Genomic DNA, 26,355 nt, shown 5'->3' on the forward strand with positions numbered 1-26,355 from the left:
TTGCTTCTGTGTGCACATCTTCCCAGGTTGTACAGGTTTCTCTTTCTATACATGCTCCTTTTCTGAAAACGTGTTGTTGCTGTAAAAATGTATTTCTCTTTCACATACATTCATCCTTTTTATACACATTACTCCTGTTTGTGTTCCTTCTTTGTTCGTACATGTTCTTTCTCTATATATTGTAAATATATTCTCCCACTGAAAACCATTTCCCCCATTTGTTGAATAAGGAAATTGACCTAAAAGCCATAACATGTAAACCATGCTTACGCTCCTGGTCTCATGACACATGTAGGGACTCGGACTCAGGTCTCCTGGCTCAGAGGAAGAGACGCTACTGCTGTGCCACAGCAGTCCTTTCTTTGAATCTCATATCCACCTCAAGCGGCCTGTTTTCAGCTGTTTTGCCTTGCATTGTTCTCGTAAGTGTAGACATAAATGAGTGGGCAAATAGATTTAGTTGTTTCAAAATTATCCTTGTCTGTGTTTAAAATCTTGAGTGCAGATGAGATACATTTGTTTTGCTGCTGTAATAGGGTCATTAAGTATTTTAGAACCGAGCAGCCTACTGCTTATGTTCAAATGGTGGGTGAAGATCGAAACATTTGTTCATTAATGTTGGGTGTTATCATCCACAAAGAAACCTACAAAACAGTAACTTTATGGAGCGTCTTGAACACAGCAAAACCCTAAGGAGATTCATAAATTGCTTTCATTAACACTAAATGCATCCCACTGAGTGAGGACTGGGTCACCCTGGGGGGATGTCACTGACTGAACAATCATTCCTGGGGCCTCTCATTGCAGTCTATTCGATAAATTAACAGAGCACAAACACCCCGGGGTCTCCCTGGTAAATGACACTTAACCTTTTGGGAAAGTTCACACTGTTTTTTGGGCAGTGAGTGGCTGCTGAACTTTAGCCAGCCTTTCTAGCATGTCCAGCAAGACAGAGGGTGTGTGCGGTCTGTGACACTGCCCACCGTGCTGGGTTGGAGTGGGACAAGGTGAGCTGTCTTTATGTTTGTCTGACAAGCTTCGTGCCAAACTAACTTGATCATCCATCTCAGTACTGGAACTGCCTTAGATGTGACCCAAATCTTTCTTACATAGTTCTCCTTCTGTTTGAGAGAGTTTTTTTTTAACCTCCTTCAGTTCCTAAAATGCTGGGAGATCTCTATGCTGTTCTGACTTGACTTTTTGCACAGCCCTTACTTTCTTTGCTTCATCCCAACTGATCAAATCTTAAGCTGGCAAAGAGCTACAGTCTGGAATCCCTTCTCTAAACCTTTCTGTTTCTCTATGTTTCCCTCCTCTGTTAAAACCCATTGTGTTCTGTCATATCTCCTTATCCGATGCACTTGTTCAAAATTGTTAATGTTCCCATAAATTCTCTCCTGTTCTAACCCCATGATGATTGTTCGCACGATGTGAGTGATTCCACTCACAGACCGCACACACCCTCTGTCTTGCTTGACACATCAGAAAGGCTGGCTAAAGTTCAGCAGCCACTCACTCCCCAGAAAACAGTGTGAACTTTCCCAAAAGGTTAAGTGTCACCTGCTGTCGTGACCTTGGATGTTTGTGCTCTGTTAATATATCGAATAGACTGCACTAAGAGGCCCCAGGAATGATTGTTCAGTCAGTGACATCCCCCCAGGGTGACCCAGTCCTCACTCAGTGGGATGCATTTAGTGTTAATAAAAGCAATTTGTAAGTCACTGAGGTAGAAGGATAGTCTCCTGATTTACAGTGAAGTTCTGATGTGGGATGACAGCTTTTTTTTGGGTTGGAGGACAAACTGTGCTTGTGTGAAACAGAAAACGTAAGAAATAGCAGGAGTACCTTCATGGTAGACAAGTCCAGAAGATTAAGTCACATGGGCTCTATTGTGCACTGGGAATTTGGTTACTGAATTAGTTTGGTCATAAAAGACAAAGGGGAATTGTGGAAGGGTATTTTCCTGACTGGAGGTCTGTGATCAGTAGTGATCTGTAAGGATCAGTGCTGGAATTGCTGTTGTTGGAAATATATATATATATGATGAAAATGTAGGTGGGCTCATTCGTAAGTTTGGAAATTACACAAAAATTGGTAGAGTTGTGGATAGTGAGGAAGGTTGTCAACAGATACAGCAGGACATAGATTTGTTAGAAAGTTGGGAGGAGAAATAGCAGATGGAGTTTAATCTGGACAAGTTAAGATGATGCATTCTGGGAGATCTAATATAAGACAAAAATATACAGTGAATGGCAGGGCCCTTAGGAGCATCAATATTCAGCAGGATCTTGGGTGTAAGTCCATAGCTCTCTGAAAATGGCAACACAAGTGGGTAAAGAGGTAAGAAGGCATACAGTGTGCTTACCTTAATTGGTCAGAGCACTGAGTATAAAAATTGGCAAGTCATGTTTGCAGCTGTATAAGACTTTAACTGGGCCACATTTGGAGTATTGTATGCAATTCTGGTCATCACACAATAGGAAGGATTGGAAGCTTTGGCGAGGCTGCAAAAGAGCATTACCCAGGTGTAGCCCAGATTGGAGTATGTTAGCAATAAAGAGAGGTTGGATAAACTTGGATTGTTTTTGCTAGAGTGTCAGAAGCTGAGGGTGTGACTTGATCGAAGTATATAAAATTATGAGAGGCATGGAGAGTCAGGGTCTCTCTCCCAATTTGCAGATGTCAAATCCTGGAGGGCACAGTTTTATGGTGAGAGGGGACAAGTTTCAGGAGGTGTGCGAGGAATGTTTCTTACACAGTAGATGCCTGGAAGGTGCTGCCTGGGGAGGTGGTAGAAGCAGATACAATAGCAATGTTCAGAAGGCATTTAGACAGACAAACGAACAGGCAGGAAATAGAGGGATCCAGATCGTGTGAGGGCAGATGGGATTAGTTTTGAATGGCATCATAATTGGCACAGACATTCTTAAAAGGTCAATCCATGGTGAATATCTTCTGAATTGCCTTTGCAATAAATATATTATTTCATAAAAATGTATCTCTGTAATGTATGTGTCCAGGTTTTTCTATGTACTATTTGCATATATATATTTCAGCTAAATATTCAAATGCATTCGGATGATGTAATTTATAAACACATACAAAAAAGCCATTTACACATATATATCTGTATGAGAGGGAGTTTTTGTGAGATAATGTGCTGTGTGTGTATATGTGTATGAATATGTGACAGTGTGATTGTGACTGTGCGTGTGACTGAGCAACTGTATGTGTGATTATGTGTGTGAGAGTGATCGCGCATGAGTGTGAGTGATTGCACGTGTGAGAGAGTGATTATGTGTGCTTAAGAGAGTGATTATCTGCATGTGTGATTGTGTGTGCATGTGAGAGTAATTGTGTGTGAGAGCAAATCATCATGTGTGTGAGTGAGTGTGTACGTGAGAGAGTGATTGTGTGTGAGCGAATGAATGTGTGTGTGAGAGCAAGTGTGTGCATGTGAGAAAGAGTGTGCATGCGCATGCGACATTGTGTGCATGTGAGTGAGTGTGTGCATGTGAGAGTGTGATTATGTTTGTGTAAGCAAGTGTGTGCACATAAGAGAGTGATTGTGGGTGAGATTGTACATGTGAATGAATGATTGTGTGTGTGAGCGTGTGCATGTGAGAAAGTAATTGTGTACGTGAGAGGCTCTGTGTGCAAATGAGAGACTGTGTGCCTGTGAGAGAGTGATTGTGTGTGTGATAGAGTAAGCATGTGCATGTGAGAGAGGTGATTGTGTGCACATGAGAGTGTGTGTGTATGTAGCTGATGGTGAACAGACTCTTGTTCTGTGCTGTCTGACAAAGCATCTCCCAGCTGCTCCCACATTGTCATTCACCAGCTTCCAGAAAGCTGCAGCTTCCTGTCATAGTAGCAGATCATCCAGCATTTACTGCACATTGCCAAAGTCTTTCCCAGATTGTGAGCATGTAGCAGCCATCCAAGGGGAATAGAAAATACAACCAGGAGAAGTCAGAGGCTCCTAGTTCCTGTAGAAGAATTTTCTTGAACCTCCCAATTGTGATTGGTCAATGTCAGCTTCTGTCCCCAGCAGAAACACTGGCTTGCCACTGAGCATTTTCAACAGAGAGCACTGTCTGCAACTCTATGACTGTCAGAATTACTGAGAAACATACTGCAGTGTGAACAAGGTTCTTCTTTTTCCCCTGTATTCCCTCTTCCCTCAAGGCTGTGTCAATCTGTTGTAAAGACCCTGTTGACAGAATGCCATATAGTTATTTAATCGGCTGACTTGGAATGAGCACAATAATGTATTACAGCAGGAGCATCCATTGGATGTAACACCTTTTACAAACAGTAGGATACCACACGGTAAGTTACCAGGTTGAAGGAGAGCACTGTGGCCTCTGAACAAAGAAAGACAGAGTGTTGGAAAAATAGGTGTGAATGGTTTTGGGATTTTGAAAGCAGGAGTCGCTGCTGAAGGACTGGGGGAGGAAGTACCAGTCGGGCTGCTGTGAAATGGCTGGAAGAGTAGTCACAAAGGTGAAAGAAATGGTTCAAACTGAGGACCACTATCTTGAAGGACAAAGGCAACAGATACATGGCAAAATCACCCCCTTGTAAGATCCCCCTCCCCCCAAGCCACTCACCATCCTGACTTGGAAATGTATAGCCATTCTTTCATTGTCAAAATCCTGGAACCGACTCCCTAACACCATTGTGGATGACCCTACCGCATTTCAAGGAGGCAGCTCACCATCCCCTTCTCAAGGGCAAGTAATGATGGCCAAACAGTGATGCCTACATCCCAGGAATGAATGAATAAAATGCGGTATTAAAGATGAGTGAGGGAGGCTTGGGTCCCATGCACCACTATTGTGTGACACCTTCAGCTATTCCTTTGATTTTACTGTTGACTGGATATCAATAATTCAACTGACCCTTTTACTCAAACAAGCAAATTTACTTCATGCTCCTGAAGTTCCCATCCTACTGGCATGATACTCAAACATCCATGCGGCTAGGTTGAAGAAAATGATCAGACTTCCCTAGAAGGTGGTGCGTGCATGGAATGATCTTCCAGAGGACCTGGTGCAGCCTGGTATAATTACAACATTTAAAAAGCATCTGAATGGATACATGAATAGGAAAGGTTCAAAGGGATATTGGACAAATGCTGGCAAATGGGACTAGATTAGAGTGGGATATCAGGTCGGCATGGATAAGTTGGATTGAGGGGTGTGTTTCCGTGCTGTATAATTCCATGATGACTTTGTTCCTGAGCTATCACCAAAAGGCACTTCCTTTTCTACCCCAGGCTGGGCATCTAGCTTACATCATCAGACCTTGATAGGTGGACCCCTTAATCCCAGTTCAGTGATTGATTGGTTGACCAGTGGTGCCACTGTAGTTGGTTCACCAGTTACACCTGTCCATGTTTGAGAGTCTTATCTCACTTCTGACCACACTGCAACCAATTTCATTGTCTTCTTTATCTCGGGAAGATCAATTCAGTTCTGTGTGCTCCCCACCCACCAGGCTGGGGTTTCATGTATAATTCCTGAGTTATAGTGAGGTGCAATGTTCGCACGCGCACACACACACACACACACACACACACACACACCTCAACTGTGGTGCAGTGAGTAGTGCACTTATATTTGAGGCAGAAGGTTGTAGAGACAAGGTCCACTCTGGAGCACAGCATTGTGATGCTCTGGTCTTGAGCTAAGGGAGTGCTTCACTGTTGGTTAAATCCAATTCCACTTCTCAAAGGTGGGTGTCCAAAGAGCCATTGGCACTGTTATGAAGAAGAGTTGATGAGCAACGCCCTGTCTCCTGGGCACTAATAAACTTTTGACCACCAACTCTAAATCAGATTTATCTAGTCGCTTCTCATAGAAGTGTGTGGGATTTTGCTGTATGTCAATTGGTTGCTGCATTTCCTCTATGACATCACTGACTGCATAATCCCTTTGGGATTTCTTGAGGATGAGTAGTGAGGAAAATGTGCAACATCTGTGCTAGTGAGGAGCCCACAGAGGGACGCTAGCCCTTTGAAAAGCATCCAGAAGACATTCCTGAATTTGATAGCATTGTGCATCATTTCCCACTTACTGCAGGTGGTTCTCCTATAACGCTGTAGTTGCATTCCAGTAGAACTGCGCTTAATAGGAAATTGTGAAATAGAAACAATGGGAAAGTGAGGTTAGGGGCAGTGTAGCAGAAAATAACACTCACAATCCTTCAAAAATCACTGAAAAGCCTAACACCAAGTATAGCACAGACTGAATAAAAGGTTTTAATCATGTTTATTAACAAAACAAACATAAATTTAACACATTGTATTGAAAAAATATTGTTAATGCAGGATAATCATCATTGCCACCTTCAGGTACAGTTGTGTTTGCAGAAGTGGTTGGCTGTGGTTGATTGACTTCTGACTGTTTCTTGGGGAGGTTGGTTTAGATTGTGTGATATGCAGGTATAAGAATAAATTAGAAAGGGAAATTGTATGTTTAAGAATAATGCTGTCCTGCAGGAACTATGCAGGATTTATACAGGAATTATGGAAGAATATTCTTGTCTCAGAGGGAGGGCAATGAATTTTTGAGATGAACTTGCTCAATATATGGTCCTGTACCTCTCACACGCTCTGATGGCAGCTGATATCGGCGAATGTGCAGAACAAAGCCTTCAAAACAATCGCCACTGGAATCGTGCTATTGCAAACAGAAGTAAACATTCTTGAACATACCGTTTCCTAACTCTTCAGCGATGTAATAGCCAAATCGCGTTGCCAAAACATGCTTTATATGGGAACTACTTGTACCATGAAGAGAAAGCCTCAGTCCAGCCTCTTGAGTTTGATTTAATGTAATGGAATGAAACGTTAGTTGGTGCCTTTCCCATCATCGGAGTGCATCGCTTGGCTTTTAACAAACTGCTGGTCGTGCTGTGCCAAGACCTTGATATGTTTTGAAAAAATAATGAAAGAACTGCGGATGCTAGAAATCTGAAACAAAAACAGAAATTGCTGGAGAAACTCAGCAAATCTGGCAATGTCTGTGAAGAGAAATCAGACTCAATGCTTTGGGTCCAGTGACCCTTCTTCAGAACCCTTGGTATGGTCCTGCTGTCTTCACTGTCACTGACCACCATTTCACAGGAATGAACTGATATTGCAGGCTGTCACAAATGACCGATTTCAGGCTCTGTTACAGATGTCCACAGGACAACAGAATCCTAATGGGCATCGCTGTTAAAGAAAGGTGCTTGGCTTGATGATTTATACCAGCCCCTCTCCGCTTCTCATCCACCAGCGTTGTGGGATCAGGTTGATTATGTACTTGAGATCTCCGTGGTAACATTAAGCCCTTGAATGAATTAATCTGTGTGCTTCCATGAGTATTTCACAACACCTCTGACTCCTGGTGATTGTATTTAGCCCCTGGGAGCTGGTGACCCAAAATTCACTGACATCACTGGCAGTTGGTAGGCTGTCCTTGCTGCCCACAACCCTTTCACTACCCATGGCTCAAAATCTTGGTTACTTGCTCCTCAATCTGCCTCATGGGCAGCACCTTCCATTTGTGCCAGGAGGCTAGACCACAACCAGATGGTGATGGTGATGATGGGTGATCATGGTTGATGGGTATTTTTGTGTCTGTCTTTCTGTCAATCAGGATAAACTGCCAGTTGCTTAGTAATCACAAGCTTTACTGCACTCTCATTGCCACAACGCAGTCAGAGACTGAGAGTCCTGCAGATACGCAGCAGAGAGTATCCATTTAGTGCAGGTACTTAGAGCTGGTTCACATTATGCACAAGCATTTTCTGCATACATGAACAATTCTCCTTATAGTTTGTTTTATTTATTCATGGGATGTGGGCATCACTAGCGAGACCAGCATTTATTTATTTCCCATTCCTAGTTCCCCTTGAGAAGTTGGTGGTGGGCTGTCTTTTTGATTGACTGCAATCTGTTTGCTGGAAGCACATCCACAACGCCCTTTGGAGCAGGAGCTCCAGGATTTTGGCTCTGTGACACCGAAGGAATGGCGATATGTTTCCAAGTCAGGATGTTGAGTGGATTGGAGGGAAACCTGGTGTTCCCATGGATTTGCTGACCTTGTCCTTCCAGATGAAAAGTGGTCGTGGGTTTGGAAGATTTTGAATTGCGTCTTGTTCTGACAGTGTGTTCAGAGAACCAATTGTTCAATGAATTAACAGGAACTTGCTGTTACTCCAGATGCTGTCCATTTCACCCTTTATCCTCATCAGAGTCATTCCCTGAGCAGAGCGATTACAATGTGGGCAGAAGCTGAACATGAGTCCATGCCTCACTGATTAAAGCCTGAGATTACCTGTTGTGGGGGAGGTGGGGTGGGGGAGGGGTAGGGAGGGGCTGGAGGATACACGGTGGGTCAGGAAGGTGCTTCCTCTGATTGCACTTGGTTTCATTGTGGGAACAGGATCTGCATAAAGAGTCTCTGTCTGACCCAATGGGTGGAATCCACCATATCCAGCTCTGACATTTTCCAGCTCACCATTATCCCTGAAGCAAACATTTCTCCCCTCAACCCCCCCCCCCCCCCCCCACCCAGTTTTCAAACATCCAACTAGTAACACTGAAGGTATAAAATATTGGTTCAATGCTCCTCTTCCAACCAGTCTCAGCTGAAGAGCCAGGCTTCATGGCATGATAGTAACTAGAGCAATCTATAGTTTGATGATAAAAAGTGTAAAGACTTAGAATGGATTGGGGCAGTGAAAGGCTAGGGAGGTCTTTGTTCAGTAGCTTTCTTAAAAGGTAAAATATCCTGAATGTGAGTCAGCTGTACAATTGGAATACAGGAGCGATGATTTATAAGGAGAAGAAACAGAGCCATAACTCAACCATAAGACTTTCCCAACACTTAATCGCAAAATATCAATCCAGCAGTAGCTTCATTCACTTTTACCCATAACAGATTTGAAAAATATATTCACATGATTAGTTAAATAGCCTGTCAGACTCTTTGGAAGAAAAGGTTTGGTTAGGGAAGGGGATTAACATGAAATGTGCCCGTGTTGTTTTTGGGGGGATTCTTTCTGTGTCGAGTAGGAACCAGTTTGAAGTGTTGTGGGGCATGTGCAGGGAGATGTTGACAGATTGAAAGGCCTACTGTGGAAGATATAAATAAGCACTGTTTCCTACTGGTGGTAGCAGAGTCCATGGGTCACAAGCTGAAATGATGGCAGAGCTGACAGGGGGTCGTCTTTGAGCCCTGCAAGGAACTATCGTGTTCTGTCAGCCTGTGTTTACTCGCCCAATGAGGAATGATCCCTCAGTTTGTCAGCAGCAGACAAAAGGTCCACAGGAGATGGGGGATGCAAGGACCGAAATGTTGTTTTGATAAACTTCCATTAACCCAACAGGCTGCGCCAATAAAAGATAATGAGTGGAACTAATTCCATTGGGATGAAACCACAGGGGCAGTTTAAAAGTTTGAAAGACCCAGCTGTAGTCTAAGGATCAGAAACCAGATTGCCAGATGTGAGGTTGTATAATTAAATACATGCTCATCAACCGATGTGGCTGGTTTTGAAAGTGTATTACAGGGTGTATTATAACTGTTTTAGAAACTGACAGGATTTGAAGCAATTCTTTTGATATCCAGCCTGGGTGCACTGAAGTGAATTGAATAAATTCACTGGAAGCAAGTCAAGATGTTCATCAAAGAATTGAAAGACTTACATTCCCATACCACCTTCATTGACTTCAAGGTAAACTAAAACATTATGCAGCTGCTGAGGTTCTTTAGTATAAAGTGTTAACCTTACTTCGGTCTGCTCCTCTGAAGTCCAACTGCTGGCTTACAGTGCAAAGCACATGCCAGATTTCAATTTCTCTCCCTGTTAACCTCTATCTCTATCTCTGTTGTCTGAATTTCTATGGCCAATTCTTCAGGGTTGTCCTGGGGTCACTAGGAGTCAAAGATTAAATGCCCTGTGATCTTATAGGGGCCCGAACAACATGTGCTGTGTGGAGATTTGTGTGAGATTCTCACTAGGCAAGTGGTGAGTTGCCTGTTAAGGGGAACATTCCCTGTTTATGACTTCAGTAACTGCACAACTCATCTCATTGATAATGAGCTTCCTTATATACTACCCTCTGTGAGCAAACTGGATGGAAATGCATGACATGGTAGTCAGAGTGGGCGTCTAACAGATTCAGCTCGACACCTGCTCCAAAGAATCTCCATATTGGACACTAGCTATCAACACCTCAGGTCAAGTACGTACCTTGCATCCACATTGATATCTGACATGGACCAGCCACTAAAAAACGCTTGTGGCAAATCTCCGATCCACTAACAGGATAGTTCTGCTCTTCAATATTGCACCTTGGGTTGCCCCAGTAACTCTCATTACAATGCAAGGATACTGTGTGCTTAGATTAGATTAGACTTACAGTGTGGAAACAGGCCCTTCGGCCCAACAAGTCCACACCGACCCGCCGAAGCGCAACCCACCCATACCCCTACATTTACCTCTTACCTAACACTATGGGCAATTTAGCATGGCCAATTCACCTGACCCGCACATCTTTGTGACTGTGGGAGGAAACCGGAGCACCCGGAGGAAACCCACGCAGACACGGGGAGAACATGCAAACTCCACACAGTCAGTCGCCTGAGTCGGGAATTGAACCCGGGTCTACAGGCGCTGTGAGGCACAGTGCTAACCACTGTGCCACCGTGCCGCCCACACACACACTCATGCACTGTACCAGACAGTATCTACAGGCTCCTCACTCATTGTCATAGAGTTCACTCACTCTGAACCTACCTGGATGCTCACAGCATCCTTGCCTTACATTACTTTGGTTTTCCACCTTGCTGATCAGCCAGAGACACGAGGCTTACTGTACTACTGTCTTACCATGCCACGTAATGGAGGCACAAATCCAGGAAACTGGTACAGTAAGTCTAAGGTAGCCTTTGACATATTGATTCAGGGCAATCAGAAGCAAGATTGACATAAGGCATGAGGAGCAGAATGTTATGCAGCACTTTCCCTTTCTTGACTCTTTCTGTCTCATTTCGAGCTCCTTTTCTCGTGGAATGAGAGACATGGCAGGTATTACTGGAGACAAAAGTGAGTAGCACAGTGAGTATGGAGGTGCCTCGAGTGAGTGCGTGGGCAGTGCCGAGGGCATGCAGGGTTAGTGGTGTTGGGGGCTTGATGTAGGAGACAGTGAGAGCAGAAAGATGTTGCAGGCTATTGTGAGAGTGATAGAGCACGAGTCTTCGTGGGATGTGAGTACAGAGAAGGGAAATAAATGGTGGCCTTAGTCAGAGATGCTCTCACCCACTGAATGAATAAAAAGAATTGCAATTTGGCAATATTTTGTCACCTTCTGTTTGCAAATACGTGTTATCTAGTTTACACCACAAACACATTACTGTGACAGTGTTGATGATACAGGCTGCCTGTTCTTACAAACTATCATCTTAAAAATTGCTCTGAATAAGCTTGCTCAAGATCCTATTGTTCAAATCTTTCTTGAAGGTAATGTCCCTTTAATAATTCAGGATGTGTATAAGAACAAAAGTGATATGACTTTTTAAAATGAATTGATTTAATGAGATGCCACAGTGTTAAATGAGGCAGTTTGTTTTGATCAGATTGCTTGCTTATTTTCATATGAAAGACCTTAGAAGGATATAATGTGATTGAATATCGTATGTAATCCCGTCAAATTTACAGCAGCCAGTCTATTTTTTAAAAAATCTAATAGTTCTGGAGGATATCGAAATGAACAAAATCTTTGTGAGGGAGGTGCAGAATACACAAGTATTTCAAAGAGCCGAGATCTGGCTGTAATCCTTCAGTGGGTTATAACAACTGCTGTTTGGGAATAGACTGACACACTTATCAACACTGGACATCAGCCAATTCAAAAATATCAGTGTTTTCTTAATCTTGCAATTACCAGCACCAGCTTTTATCACTTTGTGCAACTGTATTATAGGCAGTGTGAGTCTACTGAAATGATTTGGCATTACGCCCGTCTTTATTTCAAACTCTCGGGTGTTGTTTCTATCAGATCTCTCGACTGGCTCTCTTGTTTGACGCTGACTCCATTTACAAATGATTTGTTCAGAGGTGTGTCCAGTTCTCAGACCTGTTCTCAGACAATGGGTGGACCTTAGAGACCTGAATGATGTGTGGAGAGGTTTGTGGCAGAATCAGATGAGACCCATCTCGACTTGCTGCATCTTTTTACCAGGTTCTGGGCGTTGACGTGAGTTTCTCACAAGGTAATGGCAAGTTGCCAATTTAAGGTGATTAGAGCCCAATTAACATCACAACACACCTCACTAATATGCAGTTTCCTATCTTACAAATATGTGTATATTGAATGAACTAGAAATTCTGATTTAACTCAATAAGTTTGCTTGCGTGTATAATTATGTAAGTGATGTTCTTTGTCCTTTAGCTAGACCTGTTTCTAGGTCTCAAAGAATTATGGGTATTGATCCATCGTTAATGATCAACAATGCAACAAAATGGATAAGACAATCGATGGCAAGCAGTCATGTCATGTTTTCTCCAGGATATGGTCCAAGCAGAGTTGATAATCCTAATCTTAAAATGGATTGTGAAGGAGATCTGAAAGAATGGTATCTTTCAATCACACCCTCAGATTGGTAACCTGTTTCAACAAATAAGAAAAGAATGTGGTCCATCAATTCCATGTTGGTGGACTCCACATTCTGTACCTTGCCCTATATCCCTTTCCCTTTATTTCAACATTCCATCTACCCCATTGTTAAATGTTACTACCGTTTCACCTTTAATCCTGAACACTACAACAATAATACACCAGTGTACTTCAGCTCCATGTGTAAGGAGATTTCCCCCAGTTACTAGCTCTTTATTTACTCTGTGATCCATATCTTCCACTTCTCAACTCCTCACTCACACCGGACTTAATGTGATTCTAACTGTTCTTTCCCTAGGGGGTGTAGATTTAGGACAGAGATGAGGAGCAACTACTTTTCCCAGAGAGTATACAATTCTCTGCCTAAGGAAGATAAAGGCAGCTTCATTAAATATATTCAAGACACAGTTGGATGGGTTTTTGCATGGCAGGCAGATTAAGGGTTATGGCAATAATTCAGGTAGGAGGAGCTGAGACTATGGATAGATCAGCCATGATCTTAATGAATGGCAGAGCAGGCTCGATGAGCCAATGGCCTACTCCTGCTTCTATTACTATGAAACAATGGCTCAGAGGTAACAGCACTGGGGGGAGGAAGGGAGAATGAGGACAACACAGCCTCCATCCTCGAAGAAATCTTAGCACAATGAAAGTTGGTAAGTGCTGTTACCTCTGAGCCACAATATTTCTGGTTCAATTCCTACTCCAAGGTTTGAGGGCATAAAATTGATGCTGAAACTTCAGTGCAGCCCTGAGGAAGTGCTTTTCTTTTGTGCAAGGGGTTAAAAAGAGGCCTCATCTGCCTGTTCAAGAGCATGTGAAGAATTTCATGGCAATTCTTTTTATGCCCATCCTTAAATAGCTCAACTTGCAGAGCAAAGGGCTGTAGAAGGTTACAAAACTGATGCCTTTAGGTCACTGCTTCAATCCTGGCTTAGTAATGTCATGTCTTTTTTTTTGATAACTCACCATTAAACTTTGGATGTTTTATTCTTGTGTACCACTAGGGGCTGTCTAACCTGTGTAATATTTTGTTAAAAGAATAGGTACAGATTGTGTATGTGGTCTTTGTCCCTGAGTAGTGACAGTCTCTCGGTATGTCGGCCAAGGTGGGTGCCCTTCATTATATGAAGGAGTTTGGCTAGGGGGAGCATCAAGCTTGCTTGTCCATCCACACTTACACAGTTGCTGAGAGAAGGAAAGGAAATGTTGCTGCTTGAATTGTTTTCAAAAAGCAAGTTAGTAATCAGGAAGTCTCTCTCTCTCTCTCTCTCTCTGTGTTTAAGACAACAATTCAAACCTGGCTTCCTTCTGCCTTTTCCAAATCTCTTTTGTGGTTCAGGGCTCAGAGTGAATCATTTGATTGAATTACTATCTTGCTACATGCAGCCCACCATCTCTCATCCCACATGAATTTGTGCTTGTTACAATAAACCACATTGGTTAGAATGAAATCTTGGCTGGATGTTTCTGTACCGCAAGCTCATTTTTGGAATCTGAAAGAAAGCATGTTTGCTGAAAACGATTGTAAGAAAGCATTCAGTGCAATGACTAGCTTTGATGATGTATTTTCCTTCATCTATTTGTTTGAATGTGTCTGATGTTGGCAAGGCAGTATTGATTTCCTCCCCAATTTTAAAAACCCATTGCGTGAAGTCCATTTGGAGTCACCCGTCAGTCCAGGTCCAAATGGGGAGACTCTATCCCTTCTCTGATGGATGTTAAGTAAACAGTTAGGCATTTCATCAGCATTCTGCCAGGTTTTGCAGTAGTTTCTTTGGTCGAAGTACAGAAATGACCCATTTTATTCCATTAGGGTGTGAAAAAGAAGAGCTGGTGAAGGCCATTCAGCTCCTCAAGCCTGTTCTGCCATTCAATAAGATCATGGCCGATCTAATCTTGGCCCTAACTTCACTTTTCTGCCTGTTCCCCTTCACTTTGTACTCAAACAAAAACAGTCTATCTATCTTAGCCTCGGAGAGATGCAATGAATCAACCTCTACAGCTCTTTCAAGAAGGGAGTTAAAAATACTAATAACTGTTGGCGAGTGAAAATTCATCCTCATCTCCATCTTAAATGGATAATCAGTTATTCTGAAACTAAGCGCCTCAGTTCTAGATTCCGTCATGAGGTGCTTCATCCTCAGCTTGTCACCTGTTAAGTCCCTCAATGTTGTATACGTTTCACAGAATTGGCAGGGTGCTGAATGAGGCTGCTCTGTCCATCGTGGTCTGCATTGACTCGTGAAATGAGCATCATGATTTAATGTCATCCTCCTGTCCTTTCCTGATAACACTGTGCATTGTTTTCATTGAAATAATCAGCTCATGCCCTCTTCATTGCCTCAATTAAATGAGATTTGATCAGAAGGATCACATTTCATTCTTCCCAACTTCAATGAGTACAGGGCTAACCTGCTCAGCTATTCCCCATGTGACAACCCCTACATTCCAAGAATCAACCTTATGGTATTGCTTGGAACTGCTTCAATGAATTTCAGTTTGCCGTGACCTGTGAATGCTATTTCAGTGTCAGAATCACCTTGCTAATCGTGAGGTTGCTTATGGTGCTGGACTGGGAAGGAGAAAGGCCAAAGGCCTGGTTTAGTTGAATGGGATTCCCTTACCCTGACACATGGCTTTCATTTTGCTCCTTGCAATTTGGGAAAATCATCTGTGGTTCAACATTTCCAGTAAGTTGCCAAAGGCTGGCTGGCTATGAGGGGAATTGCAGTGGTTGGACATTTTCACAGCACCACTTCACAGATACTATTGTTGTAGGGATTGAGGAACATTACACCCCTGATCTGCAGCATTATTGAGAGCACACAACCAAACCCCCACCCCCAACCTGCCTCCTCCTGTTTTATGTATGTTATCCTTGCAGATCAGTGCTGGGTCCTCTACTTTTTGTCATTTACATAAATGATTTGCATACGAGCATAAGAGGTACAGTTAGTAAGTTTGCAGATGACACCAAAATTGGAGGTGTAGTGGATAGTGAAGAGGGTTATCTCAGATTACAACAGGATCTGGACCAGATGGGCCAATGGGCTGAGAAGTGGCAGATGGAGTTTAATTCAGATAAATGTGAGGTGCTGCATTTTGGGAAAGCAAATCTTAGCAGGACTTGTACATTTGAAGATGCGTCAGGGGTGTCTCAGGTTGGCTGCAGAACATTTTGAAGGAGGACGGTGAACAGTCAGTTGTCATGATGCACACAGGCACCAATGATGTTGGTAAAAAACGCAGGAAGAGGTGCTACAAGCAGAATTTAGGGAATTAGGAGCCAAATTAAAAAGTAAGACCTCAGAGGTGGTAATCTCAGGATTGCTGCCAGTGCCACATCATGGTCAGAGTAGGAATGAAGGAATAAGCAGGATGAATGCGTGGCTTGAGGGATGGTGCAGGAGGGAGAGGTTCAGATTTTTGGGATATTGCAACAGGTTCTGGGGGAGGTGGGACTATTACAAATCAGTCGGTCTACACCTGGGCAGGACTGGAACCAATGTCCAATGGGGTGCTTTTGCTAACGCTGTAGGGGAGGGTTTAAACAGATGTGGCAGGGGGATGGGAATGAAATGAGAGGTTAATGGAAAGGAAGGAGGTAGGAACTAAAGCCTGCAAGGAGCTAGAAAATGAAATCAGTGTGTCGATGAGGAAAAGTGGGCAGGGAGTAGATGATGAATACAAAGGGACAGGTGGTTTGAGGTGCATTTTTTTGAATGTGAGAAGTGTAGTAGGTAAGGCAGATGAATTTAGGGGTTGGATTAGCTACTGGGAGTATGATGTTATGGCTATTAGTGAGACTGGGCTGAGGGAAGGGCATGATTAGCAACTAAATATCCCAGGATATCAGTGCTTCAGGTGGGTTAGAGAGGGAGGTCAAAGACATGGAGGAGTTGCATTACTGGTCAGAGAGAATATTATAGCTGTGCTGAAGGAGGGCACAATGGAGGACTTGAGCAGTGAGGCAATATGGGCAGAGCTCAGAAATAGGAAGGGTGTAGTAACAACGTTGGGGCTGTACTACAGGTCTCCAGCAGTGAATGTGAGATAGAGGTACAAATATGTAAACAGATTATGGAGAGATGTAGGAATAACAGGGTGGCGGCAATGGGAGATTTTAATTTTCCCAACATTGGCTGAGATTCACTTAGTGTAAGAGGTCTAGGTAGAGCGGAATTTATAAGGAGCATCCAGGAGGGTTTTCTAGAGCAGTATATAAATAGTCCAACTCAGGAAGGGCCCATACTGGACCTGGTGTTGGGTGATGAGTCCAGCCAGATGGTTGAAGTTTCAGTAGGGTTGATTACTTTGGAAATAGTGATCATAATTCCATAAGTTTTAGAATACTCATGGATAAAGGCAAGAATGGTCCTAAAGGAAGAGTGCTAAATTGGGGGAAGGCAAACTATACCAAAGTTCAGCAGGAGCTGGGGAATGTGGATTGGGAGCAGCTGTTTGAGGGGAAATCAACATTTGATATGTGGGAGGTTTTTAAAAAGAGGTTGATTAGAGTTCAGGCCACACATGTTCCTGTGAAAATGAGGGATAGGAATGGCAAGATTAGGGAACCATGGAAGGCACGTGAAATTGTGAGATTAGCCAAGAGGGAAGTCTAGGCGACTGAAAACAGACAAAGCTTTGGAAGGATATCGGTAAAGTAAGATCAATCTGAAGTGAAGAATTCAGAGGACTAAAAGGGGTCATAACATATCTTTAGGAAGCAAGGCTAAGGAAAATCCCAACGCTTTTTATTCGTATATAAGGAGCAAGAAGGTAACTAGAGAAAGGGTTGGCCCACTCAAGAGTAAAGGAGGAAAGATATGTGTGGAGTCAGAGAAAATGGGTGAGATTCTTAACAAGTACTTTGCATTGGTATTCACTGTGGAGAGGGACGTAATGGATGTTGAGGTTAGGGATAGATATTTGCTTAATCTTGGTCAAGTCAGCATAAGGAGGGAGGAAGTGTTGAGTATTCTGACAGGCATCAAGATGGACAAATCCCCAGGTCTGGTTGGGATCTACCTCAGGCTACTGAGGGAAGCTAGAGAAGAAATAACTGGGGCCTTAACAGATATCTTTGCAGTATGCTTGAACGCGGGTGACATCCCGGAGGACTGGAGAGTTGCTAATGTTGTTCCCTTGTTTAAAAAGGGTAGCAGGTATTATAGATTGATGAGCCTGATGTCAATGGTCGGGAAGCTGCTGGAGAAGATACTAAGGGATATGATCTATTTACATTTGGAAGAAAATGGGCTTATCAGTGATAAGCACCATCATTTTGTGCAGGGAAGATTATGTCTTACCAACATAATAGAATTCTTTGAGGAAGTGACAAAGCCGATTGAGGGAAGGGCTGTACTTGTCATATACATGGACTTTAGTCAGCCATATGATAAGATGTCTCAATGTAGGCTGATGGAGAAAGTGAAGTTGCATGGGGTGCAGGGTGTACTAGCTAGACGGATAGAGAATTGGTTGGGCAGCAGAAGACAGAGAATAGTAGTGGAAGGGAGTTTCTCAAAATGGAGACCTGTGACCATTGGTGTTCCACAGGGATCCATCCAGGGACCACTGTTGTTTGCGATATGCATAAATGATCTGGAGGAAGGTATAGGTGGCCTGATTGGCAAGATTGCAGATGACACTACGATTGGTGGAGTAGCAGATAATGAAGAGGACTGTCAGAGAATGCAGCAGAATATAGATAGTTTGGAGATTTGGGCAGAGAAATGGCAGATAGAGTTCAATCCGGGCAAACGCGAGCTGATGCATTTTTGAAGATCCAATTCAAGAGCGGTAAATGGAAAAGCCCTTGGGAAAATTAATGTACAGAGGGATCTGGGTGTTAAGGTCCATTGTAGTCTGAAGGTGGCAATGCAGGTCGATGAAGTGGTCAAAAAGGGAAATGGCATGGTTTCCTTCATCAGATGGTGTATTGAGTACAAGAGTTGGCAGGTCATGTTACCGTTGTATTGGACTTTGGTTTGGCCACATTTGGAATACTGTGTACAGTTTTAGTCGCTGCATTACCAAAAGGATTTGGATGCTTTGGAGAGGGTACAGAGGAAGTTCACCAGGATGTTGCCTGGTATGGAGGGCATTAGCTATGAGGAGAGGTTGAGTAGATTAGGATTATTTTCATTAGAAAGTTAGTGTTGGGGAATCCTGATTGAGACCTACAAAATTATGAGAGGTATAGACAGGGTGAACAGTAAGAAGCTTTTCCACAGAGACTCAATTACTGTAGTCATGGGTTTCAAGGCGAGATGGTAAAGGTTTAGGGGAGATATGCGTGGAAGGTTCCTTACGCAGAGGATGGTGGGTGCCTGGAATATTTTGCCACTGGAGATGGTAGGGGTGGGTACAATAGCTTTTGTTTAGATCAGACTGGTACTGGAAAAGCACAGCAGGTCAGGCAGCATCTGAGGAGCAGGAAAATCGACGTTTCAAGCGGGTACAATAGCATCAGTTAAGATGTATCTAGATAGATACATGAACGGGTAGGTAGCAGAGGGATATGAATCCTTAGAAAATAGGCAACAGGTTTAGATAGAGGAGCTGGATTGGCGCAGACTTGGAGGGCCCAAGGGTCTGTTCCTATGCTGTAATTTTCTTTGTTCTTTGTTCCTGATATCTATTGCTTATTGCTCAGAGACTTCCTGATGGCAAAGCAGTTGATCATAGTTTACCAACCTACCCTGGTACACCAAGCAGAAATATCCACTAACTGGTGCCAGAAAGCACCCGAGTCTCTGGCAGAACCATGTTGCCAAAACATTTTCATTTTGCACTCACAAAAACAGAAATTGCTGGAAACGCCTGGCAGATCTGGCAGCATCTGTGGAGAGAAATCAAGAGTTAACATTTCAGATTGAGTGACCCTTCCTCAGAACTTCCAGCTGAGCTTTTCTAGCAATTTCTGTTTTTGTGTGATTTACAGCATCTGCAGTTTTCAGTTTTCACTTTGCACTCATTAAGACAGATGCAAGAATGTCAAACCTTGAACAAACCCAACAGTCTCTACTACATGGAGAAGAGACTGTTGATTAGTTGGCAAATTTGACTCTGGCTGAACCATTGTTAAGGAGAAAATAATTATAAACTCTCTAAGCTCTCAGGTCATTTAAAAAGGCTATGTATATTGCTGTTGGTTTCAGATAAAGCATGTGTCGGAATATACCTTGCTACTATGAAATGCAAATAAACTATGTCATTAGCTCAACTTAAATTAGTTGCTATTCTCACACTCATGATTGTTTCGCAACTGCTGTTCAATTGCAGAATCACATCTCAGAGCAGGGACTTCGCTTCGGTTTGAGAAGCATGGGCTTGTATCGAGTGCAGAAAGAATAGTATAGAGTAAAATCTATACCCATTACAAACAAACAAAGTTACAATGCTGATTGATTTGATCAGCTAGTCACTGCAATGTATGACCTATATAGGACCTAAATCAGACTGACACTAAAATTCAGACATAATGCTACTCAGCCAATACGCCTTTCTGGACTAATGACAGCATCTAGTTAGAAGAATTCAATTTTAACACGAATTACAACCCAGGGGAATAAATGAGAAAAGCTCCATGTACCATGACATCCCGAACCAATGACAGGACAATAACTTTCCTTCTAGTTGACTACTTTTTGCCATCTGCTTGCAATCGAGTGGAGTGAAGACTTGGCAGGATTATATTTTGAAAACGGTAATTTGTTAAAAGACAAGTAAATGATCTCGGGTGAAATTTCACTGACTGGAGAGTGCCAGGAACTTTCTTCCTGTTTATGCTTGGGCTCTGTGACAGCAACTGAAGCCGTGGCACCTGCTGCTTTAGCCTATTCTGTCCTTTCAGGTCCCGAGAGACTTGATCTACAATTCCAGCAGCCCATGTTTCCAAAAGCAGGTGTCAGCTCGAGGAGCGGGCAGACTTTCAAAGGGAGGAATCCTGCACAGGCATTCAAAGAACTCAGCAGAATGTGAGACAAATAATATGCATCTTGAAGGGTTATTTTTATGAGTGCTGTAACACTGGCAGGGTCGCAACAGGAGCTGACAGATCTGACATATTCATAACACGACAGGATGAGAAACCGCTGTTTATTAATTCAGACTGCCGTTTAAATCTATTACGTTGATGGTGTGAATGAAAAATGACTGAGGAGGGACTAGAGTTTGAACTGTCTACCTGATTCAGTACAAGTTGGACTGTTTCATCTGTGAGCCCAATCCAGACTGATCACTAACTTTGTCAGTACAGAGACAGCAGGAAAGGCACCATTAATTTGAAGACTGTACTAATCTACTATATTTAAGGGTAGACATTCTGATCAATCAACTTGATATCCATACATTTATTTTTTTTTCACTTTATGACATTTAGACATATACAACAATTACAAATGGGCACATTACAATTACAAGTGTGTGTGTGTGTGTGTGTGTGTGTGTGTGACTCTGAGTATCTTTCTAACAAAAAACAGAAATTGCTGGAAAAGTTCAGCAGGTCTTGGCAGCATCTGTGAAGAGAAATCAGAGTTAACATTTCAGATCCAGTGACCTTTGCTCAGAACTGACGGTAGCTTGGCAAATGTTGTTTTCTTTATTCAGAAGGTAGCGTGGGGGCAAGGAGTACACAATAGGTGGAGAAGGAGCTCAAAATGCATCCATCAAAAGTGAGGGAGGGCCAGGGATAGCGGGAAGGGGCTAAATCAAAATTAAACTGGAGGTGGAAATAAAATAGTGAATCTCCCATAGAGCCCACCTCTTGCTAAAGACACGGAGAGTATTGATGGATACCACGTGCTCCCTGCCCAAAGACACCAGGGCTGAAGAGATCACTTGTCTATTAAATGGGGGTTTCATTGTATTTAAGTAGTGGGTATTAACTGGGGATTCATCTGTGATCATAACAATGGAATTATGAAATCATAATCATGAAATTATGGCTATTCAATGACACGTTATCTGTATCTCTCTGCAATTTTTTGAAACATTATTCCAAATACATAAGAGACTGGAATTCTGTGCCACCCACTGTCTGGATATCTAATGCAGAGAAATGACTCGATGAACAATCAGAAAATGACTGGTTTCTTTAGAACTGCTCCAATTAAATGACAACCCATCTCTTTCTTTTTCCAGCTTGTCATTCGGGAACATTTAAGGCCACTCAAGGGAGCGAGCAGTGCATCCCCTGCCCTGCCAATAGCAGGTCCTTAAGCGAGGCGTCCAGTGTGTGTTCCTGTCGCAATGGATACCACAGAGCAGACTTTGACTCGCCCAAGATGCCGTGCACAAGTGAGTAGAGATTTGGCGATGGGTTTAAAGAATGCGACACTGCTAAGTTGACTACTTTTTGAGCTTTAAGGCAAACTCCCGCATAATGAATGGTTAGGCTTATTATGACTGGTAAAGGCAGTGGAACAGATTCATTGTTTCTTATTAAAGTAACAATTGATGTGTTGAATTTCTCCATTTTCAAAGTCCCTGAGTGAAAGAGATGTAGAAGACGGGGATTGTGGGGGTGTGAGTTAGTTGGAGCTATCTCGCATCATCTTTGCTAGAGAGCATTTGGAGAAAATGAGCCTGTTACACTTACATTGACAGGATGGGATTTGTGATATCCATTCTGTTGTCAAGTACAAACAGTTAAACGCACAAGAATAAAGTGTGCATCAAAGGGTCTGCCAGGTTTCAAGCTGTGATAGGGGACTGTGTAGTCAGAGGCACAGGCAATCATTTCCCAGGTGGACAGGAAGACATCAGAATAGTGTGTTGCCTCTCTGGTGCCAGGATCAAGGATATCTCGGTGAGGGTGCAGAATATTCTCAAAGGGGAGAGGGACCATCAAGAGGTACTTATCCACATTAGAACTGATGACATAGGAAGAGAAAAGGATGAGATTCTGAGGAGAAAGTACAGCAAGTTAGGCAGTAATTTAAAAAGTAGAAATTCAAAAGTACAGGTGGAAATTATAAAGTGAATAGCAGAACCCTTCAAAATATTGATATACAGGTATAGATCCACAGGTCACTGAACGTGGCAGCGTAGGTAGATAAGGTAGTTAAAAAAGACTTTTGGCATGCTAGCCTTCATTGGAAGGGGCGTTGAGCAAAAGGATGGGCAAGTTACGCTGCAGCTTCATAGAACTTTAGTTAGGCCACACTTAGAATATTGCGTATGGTTCTGGTCACCACACTATCAGAAGGATGTGGATGCTTTGGAGAGGGTACAGAAAAGATTTACCAGGATGTTACCTGGTATAAGGAAATTTAGTTATGAAGAAAGGTTGTATAGACTGGGTTTGTTTTCACTGGAATGCAGGAGGTTGAGGGGTGATCTGATAGTTTATAAGATTGTGAATAATATGGATAGAGTGGAAAGTATGAGGCTTTTCCCCAGGGTAGAGTGGTTAATTAATAGGCAACACAGGTTCAGAGGGGAAGATGGACAAGAAATGTGCAAGACAAGTTTTTCACACAAAGAGTGGTGAGCACCTGGAACATGTTGGCAGAGGGGGTGATAGAAACAGAAACAATAACAGCATTCGAGAAGCACCTGGATAAATGCATGAATAGGAAGGGGATAGAGGGATACAGATCCTTCAGGTGAAGACAGTTTTAGTACTGAAGGGCAAAATGTTTTGGCACAAGCTTGAAGGGCTGAAGGGCCTGTTCCTGTGCAGTATTGTTCTAAGTCCTTGAAAATAGTAATATCTGGATTACTACCGGTGTCACAAGTGAATGAGAGTAGGAATAGGAGGATAGAGCAGATGAATGCCTGGCTGAGGAGCTGGTGCAGGGGAGAAGGATTCACATTTTTGGTTAATTGAAATCTCTTCTGGGGTAGAAGTGACCTGTATAAGAAGGACAGATTGCACTTGAATTGGAAGGGGACTAATATACTGGTCGTGACATTTGCTAGAGCTGCTAAGCAGGATTTTAACTAGTGAGTTGGGATGCACTTGGAAAAGGAGTAAGTCAAACAGTCAGGGCATTCAGGAACAAGTCAGAGAATGAGGTAGGACTGAGAAATTAAACTACATTTATTTCAATGCAAAAGGCAGATGAACTCAGGGGATGGTTGGGAACATGGGACTGGGATATCATAGCAATTACAGAAACGTGCCTTAGGGATGGACAGGACTCTGAGCTTAACATTCCAGGGTATAGATGCTAAAGGAAAGATAGAAAGAGGAGGGCAAGAGAGGAGTGGGAGTGGAGTTTTTGATTTGGGATAATATTATAGCTGTTCTCAGGGAGGATTTTCCTGGGAGTACATCCAGAGAAGTTATTTGGGTAGAACTGAGAAATAAGAAAGGGATGATCACCTTATTGGGATTATACTATAGACCCCACCCATTAATCAGCAGGAAATTGAAAAACAAATTTGTAAGGAGATCTCAGTCAAAATAGTAAGAATAATAGGGTGGTTACGGTAGGGGATTTTAACTTTCCAACCATAGACTTAGACTGCCATAGCGTTAAGAGTTTGGATGGAGAGGAATTTGTTAAGTGTGTACAAGAAAATTATCTGATTCAATGTGTAGAAATACCTACCAGAGAAGATGCAAAACTTGACCTACTCTTAGGAAACAAAGCAGGACAGGTGACTGCGGTATCAGTGGGGGAGCACTTTGGGGCCAGTGACCATAATTCTATTAGTTTTAAAATAGTGATGGAAAAGGGTAGACTGGATCTCAAAGTTAAAGTTCTAAGTTGGAGGCAGACTAATTTTGATGGTATTAGGCACGAACTTTCAAAAGTTGAGTGGGGGTGAATGTGGCAGGTAAAAGGATGGGCTGGAAAATGGGAAGCCTTCAGAAGTGAGATAATGAAAGTCCAGAGACAGTATACTCCTGTTAGGGTTAAGGACATGGCTGATAGTTATAGCGAATGCTGGATGACTATAAAAATTGAGGTTTTGGTTAAGAAGAAGAAGGAAGCACACATCAGATATCCCCAGAACAGTGTAAAAACAGTAGGAGTATGCTGGAATATCAGGAGGGGAAAAGGGGAAAATGAGCTGGCTTTGGCAAATAGGGTTAGGGAGAATCCAAAGGGATAATCCCAATACAGTAACGATGAAAGAGTAACGAGGGAAGGACTAGGACCCCTTAAAGATCGGAAAGGATAGATTAGATTACTTACAGTGTGGAAACAGGCCCTTTGGCCCAACAAGTCCACACCGACCCGCCGAAGCGCAACCCACCCATACCCCTACATATACCCCTTACCTAACACTACGGGCAATTTAGCATGGCCAATTCACCTGACCCGCACATCTTTGGACTGTGGGAGGAAACCGGAGCACCCGGAGGAAACCCACGCAGACACGGGGAGAACGTGCAAACTCCACACAGACAGTCGCCTGAGGTGGGAATTGAACCCAGGTCCCTGGCGCTGTGAGGCAGCAGTGCTAACCATGTGTCAAACCGTAGGAAATGGGAGAGATACTAAATGAGTATTTTACACTCATGTTCACTGTGGAGAAAGATAGGGAAGATAGAGGATGTGGGGAAATTAATTGCAACATCTGAAATGTCCAGAATGGAGAGGAGGAGGTGCTGGACCTGATTAGGTGTATGTTTGAACTCTGTGGGAAGCTAGGGAAGTGATTGCTGGTCCCATTGTTGAGATACTTGTATCATCAATAGTCACAGGTGAGGTGCCAGAAGGCTGGAAGTTGGCTAAAATGGTGCCACTATTTAAAAAAGGTGGTAAGGAAAAGTCAGGGAACTATAGACCAATGAGCCTGACATCGATGGTGGGCAAGTTATACAGTCATAGAGACGTACACCGCAGAACCAGACCCTTTTGGTCCAACTTGTCCATGCCAACCAGATATCCTAGCTTAATCTACTCCAATTTGCCAGCACTTGGCCCATATTTGTGGGCGGCACGGTGGCACAGTGGTTAGCACTGCTGCCTCACAGCGCCTGTAGACCCGGGTTCAATTCCCGACTCAGGCGACTGACTGTGTGGAGTTTGCATGTTCTCCCCGTGTCTGCGTGGGTTTCCTCCGGGCGCTCCGGTTTCCTCCCACAGTCACAAAGATGTGCGGGTCAGGTGAATTGGCCAAGCTAAATTGCCCATAGTGTTAGGTGAGGGGTAAATGTATGGGTATGGGTGGGTTGCGCTTCGGCGGGTCGGAGTGGACTTGTTGGGCCGAAGGGCCTGTTTCCACACTGTAAGTCTAATCTAAATCCCTTCAAACCCTTCCTATTCATATACCCATCCAGATGCCTTTTAAATGCTGTAATTGTACCAGCCTCCAAAGTGTCACCAGTAGCTCATTCCATACATGCACCACCCTCTGCGAGAAAAAGTTGCCCTCTGTGAGAAAAAGTTGGCCTCTTTAAATTTTTCCCCTCTCACCCTAAACCTATGCCCTCTAGTTCTGGTCTCCCCCAACCCAGAGAAAAGACTTTGTCTGTTTACCCTATCCATGCCCCTCATGATTTTATAAATCTCTATAAGGTCACCCCTCAGCCTCCGACGGTCCAGGGAGAACAACCTCAGCCTGTTCAGCCTCTCCTTATTGCTCAAATCCTCCAACCCTGGCAACATTCTTGTAAATCATTTCTGAACCCTTTCAAGTTTCATAGCATCCTTCCAATAGGAAGGAGACCAGAATTGTGTGCGATAATCCAAAACCAATATCCTGTACAG

General features: G+C 43.1%; 1 protein-coding gene across 3 annotated transcripts in view; it reads left to right on the forward strand.

Moving 5' to 3' along the window:
• LOC132821984 (ephrin type-B receptor 1-like) overlaps positions 1-26,355 on the forward strand; it is a 494,253-nt gene that overhangs the window by 275,799 nt on the left and 192,099 nt on the right. For all 3 annotated transcript variants that reach the window (XR_009645375.1, XR_009645376.1, XM_060835030.1), the window contains exon 4: positions 21,827-21,982. Coding sequence is in view for 1 of the 3 variants with exons in the window: in XM_060835030.1 (XP_060691013.1) it covers positions 21,827-21,982 (156 nt within the window). In the remaining 2 variants the exon portion in view is untranslated. The remainder of the gene's footprint in view (positions 1-21,826; positions 21,983-26,355) is intronic.

The sequence above is a fragment of the Hemiscyllium ocellatum genome, chromosome 13 (genome assembly GCF_020745735.1).
Source record: "Hemiscyllium ocellatum isolate sHemOce1 chromosome 13, sHemOce1.pat.X.cur, whole genome shotgun sequence".
Classification (NCBI taxonomy): domain Eukaryota; kingdom Metazoa; phylum Chordata; class Chondrichthyes; order Orectolobiformes; family Hemiscylliidae; genus Hemiscyllium; species Hemiscyllium ocellatum.